General features: G+C 39.5%; 1 protein-coding gene across 1 annotated transcript in view; it reads left to right on the top strand.

The window, feature by feature from the left end:
* Positions 1-14,456, top strand: part of LOC150084532 (ecdysteroid-phosphate phosphatase-like) — a 390,193-nt gene that overhangs the window by 25,760 nt on the left and 349,977 nt on the right. The window contains exon 2 of the mRNA XM_090375298.1: positions 14,025-14,075. Within this exon, the coding sequence (XP_090231424.1) occupies positions 14,025-14,075 (51 nt within the window). The remainder of the gene's footprint in view (positions 1-14,024; positions 14,076-14,456) is intronic.

The following is a 14,456-nucleotide window of genomic DNA, read 5'->3' as shown; positions in this document are numbered from 1 at the left end:
CCAGGACTGACCCTTGGGGACAACCTCGATTTACTGATCTGGTGACTTGCTGGAATTTTGACTTGAGAATAACTGCTCAGTAGGAAAAATAATTCTGGAAGAGGCTGTATAATTGCTGGGGGCAAGCGGCAGTTCGAAGGCGTGCCAAGGCACTATCCCACCAGACGGTGTCGAAGGTTCCCTCGAGGTCTATGAAGATGGCCAATTCGAATTTTTCTTCAGAACTTTCAATATGTAAAACCAAATTGAAAAGAGCTTCTTCACACGACCTTCCACGGGTGAAGCCATACTGGCATGGTGAGACCAATTCATGCATTTGTAACATGGAGACAACCCTGAGAGCCATGAGTCGCTCAAGGATCTTACCAAGGTTAGCCAGCAGGGCAATAGGCTGGAAGCTGCGGGGGTCTGTTGGTGGTTTGTGAGATTTCTTGATGAGGCGAATGAGGGCAAACTTCCATTCTTTTGGAAAGCATCCTTCTTCCAAGCATTTATTGAAGAGAAGAAGTAGATGGTGCGGCCGCAGTGTGTGAAAGCGGATGATGAAGATGTATTCTATTAGGTTAAGGCCTGGACACTTTTTGGCATTAATGTTTTTAAGGACTGCTCCCAGTTGTTCTAGTGTGAATGGGTCGGCTTGCTCTTTTGCTATATAATTGCTGTTGGCAGCTCTAATTGCTGAATGTTCTGGGTGATCCTCAGAGATGTCATCAGGTGGAAACAGTTTGTCTAGAATAAGGTTGGCAGAATCCTGCCAACACTTAGTTTCCTGAGCGTCTACTGAAACAGTGTTGAATATTTCTGGGGAGAAGGTTTTCTCTCTCAAGATCTTATATGCCAGCCCCATGGATTTGTACGGTTGGTTTCTTTTAAGAAATTTGCCCAAGTTTCTCTCTTTCTGGCTGCAATTGCCTTGGTATACTCATTCTTTTTGGTGATATAATCCATGTGAAGGCGTTCGACATCAGGAGCTGGCCAATCACAGTGTCGCTGGTAGTTCCTGCGCGCAGAGTGGACTGACTTACGAAGGATGGTAAGTTCCCGGGTCCACCATGGGCAGATTGCTGGGTGGAACACCTTCTTCCTTGAGGACCTGTATGAGGCTCTTAGTATGGAGTGCTGGATAAAGGTGGTCAAATCCTCTGCATTTAGCGAGTCCATCTGCGATGGGTCTGGATTTGGAAAGTCCAGTTCTATGGAGCTGTCATATGTTTCCCAATTGACGTTTCTCGAAGAGAATCTAATGAAGTCAGTTGGCCTTGCTCTGTTGTTGTTGTTTCTCGATGGAACCAAGTCAAGATGGAACAGTATGGCTCTATGGTCGCTAACAGTCAGATCCGGAGTTACCTCCCAGCAACTAACTGACTGACGTAGGTCCTTTGTAGAGAGGGTTAAGTCAATATTAGATTCACCGGTGGTGCTAGAGTAAGTAGTGAACTGACTAGGCTGGTTATGGATAATAAGATTTTGGCTGAGGACAAAGTCCTCAAGAAGCTGGCCACGGCCATCCACAACTGCACTGTGCCAGAAGGGGGATTTTGCATTTAAGTCAGATGCAACCAGTAGTAGTTTGGAGCCAGTAAAATTCAGGGCGAATTCCAAAAAGTTTAGTGCTTCATTGATGTTACCTGAGGGAGGGCCGTACAGTGACATCAGGTAGAATGATTGATCTGTAGATGTAATCTGGATACAGGTGGAGAACTGATTGCAGAGGCCCTGGACAACCAGGACATCGAGATCCCTATTTATGACTGCTGTACATGTTTTAGGGTCCACTGGGACAGGTTGAATGACTTGAGTGTGTATGGAAAAGCCAGTAATTTTAGAGGTCGGATGGGGTTGTATTCTTGCAGTATACGGCTCTTGAATCAGAACAACATCAATTGAATGCCCCTCAGTGGCCTGGCATATTTCATCTGCAACTGTGCGGGACCTTTGCCCATTTATTTGCATCATTCTCAAGTATTTAGTTTGAGATACGGGGCTCCTCTTAGGCTTCCAGAAAGAGTGGGCAGGACTGGAGCGGGGACACAACTGGTATTTCTTGTTGGTTTAGGCATCAGCGGTCCTTAGTCTTACGAGTTCCAGAGCCCTTTGGTATTCTGGGCATAAAATATCCCGGAGAGAATGGTTATGTGCTCGCCTGTTCCTTTTACAATTCACACAAGAGGGCTCTTCATCACCGTAGGGACGTTCTGCTTGGACTTGCCCACTCCTGGCACAATGCCCGCAGGATGGAGATTTGTGGGAGCAGCGTTGGGAGGTATGCCCATATCCCAGACATAGGAAACACCTTGTGACAATTGTAAACGGATGAAATCGGTGTGCACTGAAACCAAGGAATAATCTATGTGTAGAGAGGACAGTTCTATAAATCCGTGGGGAGAAGCTAATTACTTTGTGTTCTGTAGAGTTAGATTTTGATTTTGTTGCAAACCTAAAAGTGGTCTCAGCCTTAACTTCCTCCCAGGAGAATCTCCGGTCCTGTAGGTTTCTGTGGAACAGATCCTCAAGTAATTCGTCGTTGGAACTGTGCTTTGGAACATCGTACACTATGATTGAAGGATTTGACTTTTTAGGAGGAGCTATGACCACTCCTGCATTTGTGAGAGTACCACATGTGGCAATACTTGTTAGGTCTTCTTTTGTTGCGGTCTCCAGTAGGACTCCTTTGTTCCTAATGGGTCTAAGGGATTTCACTTTTAGATTCTTATAATCAGCCCTTATAGTGCTTTGCACCAGATCTTTGACGTCGTTGCTTGTCTTGAGCTCTGAGGTATCACTTGCTCTCAACAGTAGTAGATGCTGTGGCTTCTTCTCTGGGTGGTGCACATGGAGAGTTTGTATCATGCCATGGGCAAAGGGCTCCTGTCCCAACTTCACTGCAACAGCATAGGAAGTGACATCCACAGCAGGCCCAGGGGGGCACGGAGTCTCAATATAGTCAGGGTTAGCATTAGTACAATTTTGGGGCCTGCCAATAGCATCAATGACCTTTTCCAGGACTACAGTTTTGGACCGAAGTTCTTCATTCACAGTTTTGAGCCTCTCATTGTCAATGAGGAGCTCAGTTGTAATTGACTCAAGGGTGGACCACAACTCCTGCACACGGTTACCTGCACTTCTGGTGAAGCGACTGGAGTCGTGGTTTAGGAATGCGATCAACTGCCTACGAAGTCGAGAGATTGTTTGTTGAAGGGTAGCTGGCTCTGGGTCCACCTTCTGGGACACTAGATGGAGGAGGTATCCCCAGTCTAGGAGAGGATTTTAACCCAGCTGCGATAGTGTTGGCAAGGGCTGTCGGTGTGATAGTTTGGGCGACACTTTTAATCTCTGTATGGGTGGAGGCCATTGCCCCAGAAGGAGGAGCAGCATCAGTGGGTTCAGCAACAGGGCTTTGGTCAGGGGCCAATGCCAGTGGTTGCCCCTCATCTTGGGTCACAAATTCTGAGCAGAGGAGAGCAGCCCATGTCTCCATGGTCTCCTTAGTTTTCTTGTTGGTCTTTTTCTTTTCTTTTTTCATCGAGAGATATCCACTCTTTAGCTGGGTCTTTGGTGAGATACTAGTTGAGGGGGATTCTCCGGAACTGTTTCAGGCTCCTCCTCACTAGCAGAACTGGAACTTTCCCTCCCGCTCATGTCAGGTGGAGGGAGTGCAGGATGAAAAGCAAAGCACAAGTGTAGCGATGAAATGCAGCAGTGACGAAAACCAGCAGTTTGTTGGGCTAGGGGGTTGGGCTTTCTGAGCAGATAATTTTTAATTTGCACTTGAGGAGCAAGTTTGCAGCACAGTTGCTAGGGGGCGCTGTGAATAGCGCGCTGTTACGATCTGAAGGTTTTGATCAAGTTTCCAAGGCACTAATTAACTATACTGATTGTGGAGACAATTGAATTAATTCCACTCATTATACTGTATAACACATTATGAAATAAGGGGATTATAAATTTAAGAAAATAAGCAACAGCATAATTAAAATATAGGTTCATGGCAGTTTTCAAATGCAGGAATTCCAGCAACCAATCACAGGAGAAAGCACTGTTCACGTGACTTGTTTCCGGAAGAAGCAATGGCCGACCATTTGCTAATTAATTTATCGCTAAATGTGGTAACAATACTAAGAACCCCATAGTCTTCTTTGTAGTGAGTAGAATTTTTTATAGAAATAATAACAATTTCCCCAGTGTTCCAAAACTACAGTTAATCAAACTAACAAGCAGCAGGAACAGTATTAACTGACACTATAAAAATCATTACAAGACATACCATAGGCAGAACTACAGTGGGAGCGGCCATTACATACAAACAACAGCGGGGTAGCATGTCTGTACAAAGCAAAATTAGAAAACGTTAATAACTTCTCACTCCCTTAAAATTTAGCCACAAAAATACATGCACCAACTCACCAACTAATATGGAGTCGGCGACACTACTTTAAAATCGCTAATTCCAAAAGTAATCCAGAATTTGAACGAACTTTTGAGGAGCTTTCACAAACACAACATAACTATATAATTCGCCACTAGGGTCTTCCTATGATGTGGTCACAAAGGAACTGGATGCAGGGAATAATTTTGATATCATATATTTGGATCTTAGAAAAGCTTTTGATACTGATGCACATGGAAGACTGCTGAACAAATTGGAGGCAAGTGGCTGCTATGGATAAAGGGATGGTTGATTGGGAGAAGACAGACAGTGGTAATCAATGGACACTGCTCATCTTGGACTAATGTTATTAGTGGAGTCCCTCAGGGTTCAGTGTTGGGTCCATCGTTGTTTTCTGTATTTATAAATGATATTGATGATGGTATATCAAGCTTAATATCTAAGTTTGCAGATGATACGAAGGTTGGCAGGGTTGTTAAGGACGCTACTGACGCTATGCTGCTGCTGCAACAGGATCTAGAAAAGTTGAGCAGATGGGCTGCGATGTGGCAAATGAAGTTTAACATTGACTAATGTAAAATACTACATATGGGAAGCAGTAACCCCCAGAGTGACGTATCAACTCTATGGTACCACACTGACAGTGGTAGAGAACGAAAAGGACCTGGTGGTAATTGTGCAGGAAGATATGAAGTTTTCTGAGCAGTGCAGATGGTCTGCAAGAGTAGCTCATGGTGTCTTGTCAATGATATACAGGTCAGGCCACACCTTGAGTACTGTATACGGGTCTGGAGGCCTCATTTTAAGAAGCATGTAGAGCTGCTGGAACAATTGTATTACAATTGTAATAAAATTGTAAGTGAAGTACTGAATATAATATCAAGTGAGTCCCCAATACCTGGCATTCTGTTGAATGCATAATTAAAAGCTAAGTATCTTCTATGCTGTTTGGATTACATATTTTACGGTTTGGTGGCTTATATAACTACCAAGTGGGAATGTTTGAACAGCCAAATGAATAAATGCACCAAAGAAAACCAAACAGGGGATGTTTTAGGAATATACACAGTTCCCAGGTGGGCTGCATAAAATCAACGTTGTATATTGAAATAGTGAATAAGAGTATGAGAGAGTGTGATTGAGTGACATAAATATCAGACAATAATCTGACTCATGGGCATAACATGTAGCTAGTACCCAGCATAACATATGCCATCTTTCTGATTATGGCGTAAATAGTTTAATCTAAATCAGTGGTTTTCAACCTTTTTTAATAACGCCACCCCTAAGTAATTTATTTTAATTTGCATCACCCCTACTTAATTTTTTGCCTGTTAGATCTGATTCTTTCTCTGTATATGTATATATATATGTGTGTGTGTCTGTTTGTGTGTGTGTGTGTGTGTGTGTGTGTGTGTGTGTGTGTGTGTATATATATATATATATATATATTACATTTCATAATACAAGTTATATATATATACAGTATATAATAATTTTATTCTTTATATAGAGGTACTAAGTAAACATCAATTATATTCACCACAAAATTAAAAAGATACTGTACTCCTTTTTATAATGAAATAAACATATAAATTAAAAAAAAAAAGTTTAAGTAACTTAAACTCAAATTACGTGGCACCCCTGGAATGTTGTTGTGGCATCCTAAGGTGCCAAGGCACCCCGGTTGAAAACCACTGATCTAGATCCTTCTGTCTTCATGATTCCTGTTTAGCAGTGATATAATTCTACAGCAGTCACCTGTGGGATATATGCATATGTCTCTATCTGCAAGTGGTTTCCCGTCTTCTCCAACAAATATTGCAGCAACCTCCTTTTGGATGTAGGTTTATTATATTGTTTCTTATCTAAGTACGGGTCTTCTGTAAATGCTATGTGCACATCCATTGTTGGATTGGCCTGGGTTATTTGATGCATTTGTTTATGACTCAGAAAATGGGTTAATTTGTTGCAGCATCTCGTCCAAATGTTGTATTACTTCGGCCATACACCTTTGGTTTGATTGTTTTTCAAGCCGTTTTGTTGCTGCTTCAGCAGAATCGAAAATATAAAGTTGTCCTTATCCTGGCTTATTTGCCTCGTTTGGATATAGTGGTGAGACCAAATGGTAAATGGGGCGCCTCCGTAGCCAGGTGGGAAGGAGCAGCAGTGCGTAGCACGCTCTTCTTGATTAGACCGGGGTTCGAGCCCGTCACCACCAAATACGGAGGAGGTGGAAAAGTCAGGGAATGACCACCGCATATCCCGGAGCAATATGGCCTTAGTTGCTAATGCTCCTAAAAAAAAACCAATCAAACAAACAAATGGTAAATCTGGCTGTGTATTCTTAAACAGTATGGATAATTTCCAGGTGGTGATTTAATCTCTGCTCCCATTGATGCGAATGCCATTGCTGAGTTGTACTCTTGTATATGTTCTCTGTAGTTATTTGCTTCATGTGTATCCCCTGTAAACAGCTCTCATAATAGAGTAGGTGTCTGACAGTGGGTCACTTTCTATCATGACAGCATTTAGTATATTTATTCAATGTGTTTAACTCCTGTCCCCAATGTCTTTCATTGCAATACTCACAGTTCTAACACATATTTCTTATGTCATGCTCTTCCACAACAATTACTTGTTGATTATTCGCATCTGGTACTTCAATTTGATTAGTCCTACATCACTTCGCCTGTCTTCTCATTTCCAATCTTGCTTCTCTTGATTCAGTGTTTTCTATCAGTCTTTTTAGTCGTAGAATCTTATTTCAGTCTGTTGGATCTCTCCTCTAATGTTTCATTAGCATTTCTACATTTTCTCAAGGTTCTTACACACTGTTCAGCCATTTTTACACTTCTTAAAGCTTAGGACGGTTTATTAAAATTGAAGACAGATAAAATAAACAGTTAAAATAAATATAAATAAACATCGATAGCTTTCATACTGGTACACCCAGCATTCGCTATTTGTCACCAACCAATCAAAAAAGTTCTCAATGTCCACATTACACAAATCCAACAGTTGACGAGAACGTTGTATTCGACATTGCTTCTGCAAAGGTGTCAGAAATCCTGGAACCCATCATGTGGAGACCTTAAACATGTGCAGATGGTCATGTAAAATGCTGTGAGCAGACCCATAACTAATTCCCATTGTATTTTCAATGAAATGAATTGTCACATGTTTGTCACTTAGCACCAGCTGCTCAACCTTTGCAACCATCTCGCTGTCTGGATATGTTTTTTACAGTGTCATAGGATGGCCAATTCTGCCCATACATAGCTTTCATTTCTTCGTCAATTTCCTGAGCTTTCTTGCCCTGCAAAATTTCATTTCCGTACGATCACCTACGGAAATGAAATTTTACATGTTAGTTATTGAATATGTAGACAATGTATATTCAAAACGGCATCTTCCCACTGATGTTTTATCTAGGTCAGAATATGAACTTTTTGATACCTCCTTGTAAATTGGAAATAAAAATTGTTTCCATTTTTCCAGCCTAACTTCCACCCATGAATAAAACTGATTCCATTTTGGTTCAAGTCATGCAAGAAATATGCCACTTTTTAATAATTAAATTTTAGTATTAGTGACAAGCAATGAGTCAGCACAAAAAAAACCCTTCCCATATCACATCCATCACCTCTAATAGTTTGTCTAGTTCTTCCTTGAATTTATTTAAACTACCCACTGCAACAGCAAATGGAAATTTGTTCCAATAATCAACTGCACACTGGCTAAATGCAAACTTTTACACATCTAGCCTATAACCATTCTCACTTTGAATTTATGCCCACTCATTTATGTAGTTTGAGCAAGAGGAATAGGATTCTACTAACATTGAACTTAATCTAATTGAGGTGGTTTTTTTTTTTAATGTAAACCCCGAACACAAGAGGTGTTAGTAGAACCTATAGTACTTAGTACCGTACTTGGGTTGGAGGTTGAGAAGACGAAAGAAGATATTTGTTGACATTGGACTTAAACTTCTGTAGACTGTAATTTTCAGGAAATACGTATGAAGGAAGGTTGTTCCAGAAAACGGCAGTTGAATGAATAAACGAGGAAGATGAAAAGTTGGTTCTGTGAGTTTGAAGTTGGACAGTAAATGGATGTTGGCTGGTGGCGGCACGTGTTCGGACTGTTTTGAAAGAGAGAGCAGGAATTATAGAAGCTAATTCAGAACAGTGCCCTTGGAAGTATCTGTAGAAGAGGTATGCAGCAGAAACAGTATGTCTATGTGACAGTGAGTGCAGAGACTCTGTTAGAGATGAGTCATTAATTAACCTAACTGCCCTCTTCTGAAATGAATCAAGAAGCCTGAGAGAGGTTTTGGGGGCACCACCCCAGATGTGGGAACAATATTCCATGGCAGGGCGGATTTGTGATTTATACAGAGTGAGCAGCTGTTTGGAAGAAAAGTAACGCCGAGAGCGAAAGAGAAAACCAAGTTTTTTAGATGCAGAGGAAGCAATATTTGTAATGTGCTTGTGCCAAGGGAGATTAGAAGTCAGGGTAATCCCCAAAAGAGATATATCATTTTGCCTAGAAATCAGTGTCACTAAAGATAAGCATAGGAGCAGAAGAATCCTTTTTGCGAGATATAAGACAAGACTGAGTTTTAGAAGGGTTGAAATGAACTAAGTTGTCTTTGCCCCACTGGAGAATTACCCGAAGATCGACATTTAAGGAATTGGTAGCAGATTTTCGAGAAGTTGAAGCTGATTGAGCAGGACAAGTTTCTCAAAATGGAAAGTGGAATGCAATGTGCTATCATCGGCAAAACTGTGGATAGGATTTCCAGTCAATGGAAGAAGGTCAGTAATATACCGCAGGCCCCCGTTATAACGCGATTCGCTTTACGCTTATTCGCTATAATGCTGTTCATATATTATAACCCATATCTGACTATAATGCTGTCACAGATGACTTAACGCTCTTTTACAGATTGCATTTTTGGCATATTTAACGAAATCGTTTCATTTGATGGAGTCGATAGCTTGAAAATGAATAGCAAAAAAGCATTAAAACGTTTCCCACGCCGACTTGAGAAATTTTCCTACGATCAGTGAAATTTTCATGCACGCTAATTTAATTGCAGTACAGTGACTTGTTACGTAGTTCTGAGATCAACATTTTAAAAAATGATCAAGTATATTGCTTGTAATATTTGCGTTATATGCATTTATCCGAAGTCTAGTCATCACTCAGTACAGTATTAGCCATCGTGCATAATGGGCAGTTTACTTGAACATTGTATCATAATTAATGCAACAAATGCAGTTACATTTCGAAGAGTTAATAATGGCCGATAAGAATGAAAAAGCAACAACGTCTGGCCGCAATACGAAGACTTTAAATGTAAGAAAAAGACTGAATTTGATAATTAAATTAGACATTTTGAAGCGAATCAATTCCGGTCAAAGACAAGTGGATGTGTGCTGTAATTTAGGACTTGCAAGTTTAATTGTAAGAACAATTATAAAAAAAAAATAAGGAATTAATTTTAGCAGTGGGAAAGATAGCTGTTCCACTGCAAGCAACTAGGGCTAGGCCGGCTAATAGGATTGAAATGGAAAGACTTTTAACTGATTTTATTGAAGATAATATCCAATGTCAGTTAAGTTAAATATTATAAAAAGAGAGAGAGAGAGATTAGTCAATATAATGATCTGAAGAAAACTCACCTTAAAAAAAAAAAAATGTGGAACCATTTAAAACTAGTAAGAGCTGGTTGAATAGATTTAAAATCCAGGGAGAAGCCGTAAGTGCGGATCAAGGAGCCGAAACTTTCAAAAAAGAACTTGTTAAAATTATTGAAGAGGGGTATTATGAGTTATACTTCTCAACAAGTTTTTAACATGTATGTAGCAGGACTTGTTGTTGTTGTTTGGTTTTTAGGAGCATTAGCAACTAAGGCCATATTGCTCCGGGATATGCGGTGGTCATTCCCTGACCTTTCCTCATCCTCCGTATTTGGTGGTGACGGCCTCGAACCCCGGTCCAATCAAGAAGCGTGTGCTATGCACTGCTGCTCCTTCCCACCTGGCTACGGAGGCGCCAGCAGGACTTGTGTGGAAACGAATGTCTAAAAGAAGCTTCATATTGAAAGAATAAAAAAACATGCCAGGTTTCAAAGCGGCGAAGGATCGGTTCACTTTATTGTTGGGTGGTAACGCTGCGGGGAATTTTAAATTAATACCCCTTTTAGTTTATTTGGAAGAGGGCCAAAGTTCAATCCAAAATCGACACATTTTTCATGATTAAATTTATCAATTAAATTAAATCAATTTAGATCAATTAAATTCATTATTTTAATTGGAATTTTAAGTTTAATTTTGATACGTAAGTAGTTACCACATAATTATATACGTATGTAATGCAGAATATTTTATATGTACAAATATTTTGACAGACATTTGTGCATCTTTTCACTACCGTTTATTATTGATTAGGAAATATCCTATGGCACTGACCACAACTCACAAATACATATGTTACCTTATAGGAATGTGGCGCTCGCTTAGCGCATATTCACTTAGCTCTCTGTTTATCCGGAATGAATTATCAGCGTTAAGCGGGGGTCACCTGTACAAGAGGAAAAGAGTGGGGGAAAGAACTGAACCTTGGGGGACACCGGCATTAGTGGAGAAGTTAGAAGACAGAGCCATCTACCATCACCCTCAGTGAGTGATCAGAGAGAAAACTGGATAACCAATTACTAAAAACAGTTGGCAAACCATAAGATGGAAGCTTGTTTAGAAGACCTTTATGCCAAACACGATCGAAAAGCCTTTGAGATGTCAAGAGCAACTACCTGTTTGGTGTGTTTCACCAAACCTTTCCATTGAATTAGTCCATAAATGGTAACATAAGCCAGAATATCACCAGTGGATCGACACTGACGGAATCCATACTGGCGATCGTTGATTAGATGGAAGGTTTCTAGGTAGTTTAAAATTTGGCGGTTAATTGATTTTTCCATTACTTTAGAAAGAGTGAAGTAATTGCAATGGGATGATAATTGGATGGGAGGGATTTGTCACCCTTTTTAGGGACTGGCTGGATATGAGCAAATTTCCAAGCAGAAGGAAAAACACCTTTGGAATAAGAAAGTGAAAAAAGGTGCAAAGAATAGGAGTAAGTTCAGGAGCACAGGTTTTGAGAACAAGTGGAGAAATACCATCAGGACCTGGAGCTTTCTTAGCATCAAGATTCGTCAAAATTAGTTTAAGCCTATAACACCTAATTCAGACCTTCTTGCAAGTGCCTAATCCCCATATGCTTGTAATTGGCATAAGTGAAGCCTTTCCTGGTAAGAACACCCCTTTTTTCCTCTCACTAAACTTTTTGCTCTTCTCCGTACTCATTCCAGCAGATCCACACTCTTTCTAAAATGAGGCTCGAAAACCTCTACAGTACTGAAGATGTTGCCTAACCATTTCCTTATACAGTACAATGGGATAATCACCTCCATATCCCTGTTGGAAAATTCCTGTATATTACTTATAAATTTCCCTGAATTGTCCTGGCGGCCCATCTGCACTGCTCAGAGAACTTTGTGTGTGACTGCACAATTACCCCAGGTTTTTTTTCATTCTCTTTACACTGATACCACACAGTTGGTATGTTAATCTGGGATGACTGCTATTCATATGCAGTACTTTATTTGTCAATGTTAACTTCATTTGCCACTTCAAGGCCCATGTACTTAATTTTTCTAGATCTTGTTGCAGCAGTCTTCTAGCCAATCTTCATATCATCTGAAAACGTGGACATTTAGCTTGATATGGCTTCATCGATATCATTGATATATATATATAGACAACAACAACAATGGGTGGGCCCAGCACTGAATCCTGGAGGACTGTACTACACTAATAACATTAGTCCAAGAAGGGCAGTGCCTGTTGATAACAACTGTCTTCTCCCACTCAACCATCCCTTTATTCCTAGCTGTATATTTCTCTTAATGTCACAGTGCTCCAAATTTGTACAGCAGTTGCTGATGTGCAACAGTATCAAAAGCTTTTCTGAAATCTAAATATACATTCATGAGCCAAAACATCACGACGATCACTATCTCAATGAGTGGATGCATCCCGCAGCTCATATAGTGATGGCATTGGTAATGACTGTCACTTGATCAGTGTGTAGCCTTTTCAATGGGGAAAGGGAAGGACCTGACAGAGTTTGAATGGAGAATGATTCTTCCTGCTAGGAAGGTTGGGCTAGCATCTCAACAACTGTAGGTATTGTCAGTTGTTTGAGGGCCACTGTACTTAAGGTCAGTGGGAATGGTCTGAAGAAAGACATACCCACCCATCCAATGTGTTGAGACGGGGAGATCACCACTGGTTGACAGTCGAAGTGAATGGCAGTTGGCATATGTCCAGGACAACAGATGGCCCAAGATCCCTCAATTAATGGCAGACTACAATGAGGACACGCAGAGAAACGTGGAGTACATTATCCAGTAGACACTGTTGTGGATAGACCTGTGGAGTAGGTGACCTGTTTGTGGCGTACATGTTGACTGACCATTGACGCCTCTGCCTTAGTGGGCATGAGGTATCACATTTTATTTAATATAAAATGTATTTCTTTTTTTAATATAAATTTTTTTATATATTATTTATTTAATCAGTTAAGTCCAATTATAAAATTATATAGAAAATATAGATATATAGAAAACTTTTAAGCAAAAAGAAAACTGAGAACTGAAAGCAAAATATTTGAAACAAAAAGACAATTTTTTTTATATAATGTTAAATCAGTTAAGCCCAGTAATAAAATTATATAGATTTTACAGGGCTTTATTGATTTAATAAGTAATATATAAAAAAATTTATGGATGTCTATGTACGCCTTCTTTAATTTATTTTCATTTCTCAGTTTTCTTTTTGCTTAAATTCCCAAAAAATATTACCATAAGTTGGTCACAATTGATTCATTGCACATTCAATGATTGCTCTGTGCTTTATTAAAATACCAGGACTCTACCTCATTGGTCAGGCAGTTATGCTATTGCTGGTATGTCAGAGTACCACTGCTGTTTGCTTTTATTTTCTCTTTGTCTGTGTCTGTTTCCATATTCTAAATTTTTATTACCATGAATTATTAAGAGTATTTGAGGAAGAGTGGGGTCCTATTTCTTCTCTCACTTTGCCTTTAACCTCAACTTATTACTTACTCTCCCTTAGCTTCCCCCAATTTATCATGTGTGTATATATTTGTTCAGTCTGTTGGGCTACCTGTTATTCTCCAGGTGTTCTCCTAAATTTTGACAAATTATTACCTTTTTATTGCATCTTTCTAACTCGGTCTTTTTGGCATATTATTAGGTGCTACTATTACTGACGGGTAGCAGTCAGAAACAGATAGCTCTTGCTGATGATTATTATTTAGATATATTGAATGATGCTAGCTCTTGATAACATACCATTCAATGTGTCGTTATATGATAGTTAGCTGTATTATTTTTTTTTTAGGCTACTCTTTTGTTTGTAGCTTAGGGCACATCTTTTCTTTTAGTATTATCTAGCTTTTTTTCCTTTTATTTTTAACTTTATTATTTTCCATATTCTATATTTCTCTCTCTAGATACATATATAAATTTATTTTTATGATACAGGGAAAAAGCTCTTGCCGCAACAGGAAATCAAGTGCAGTTAGCAACAGATTGGTAAGTTAGAATGTTCAAAATTTTTGAAAGGTAAATTGAGTGAATGTTTTTTAAAGTTTTTCCAGCCATAACTTGTAATAGAGTGGTTTAAAATTTATGTAACCAAAATTGTATCATTGACCACTTAATGAAATTTGATAATAAGTGTTAGTAGCATCACTCGTTATCCCAGATTTTTATTTTTTGGATTACTTGAAAGGAGTAGTACTGTATACACTAAGAACATTCAGATATTGGAAGAATGTATAAAGATAAACTGCCACTGGAACTTTGCAGCTATATGGAAATAGTATTGGCAATGTGGCAGAAGGACCCCAGCTTTTGCTGCACTAGCCAAAGCAGAAAAGAAAAAAAAAAAAAAAAGAAAGAAATTGTGCTTCA

Source organism: Mastigoproctus giganteus, chromosome 6, assembly GCF_048544385.1.
Source record: "Mastigoproctus giganteus isolate SK-2022 chromosome 6, ASM4854438v1, whole genome shotgun sequence".
Lineage (NCBI taxonomy): Eukaryota > Metazoa > Arthropoda > Arachnida > Uropygi > Thelyphonidae > Mastigoproctus > Mastigoproctus giganteus.
Note: the sequence above shows the minus strand (reverse complement) of the source record. Positions and strands in the feature narration are given on the sequence as shown.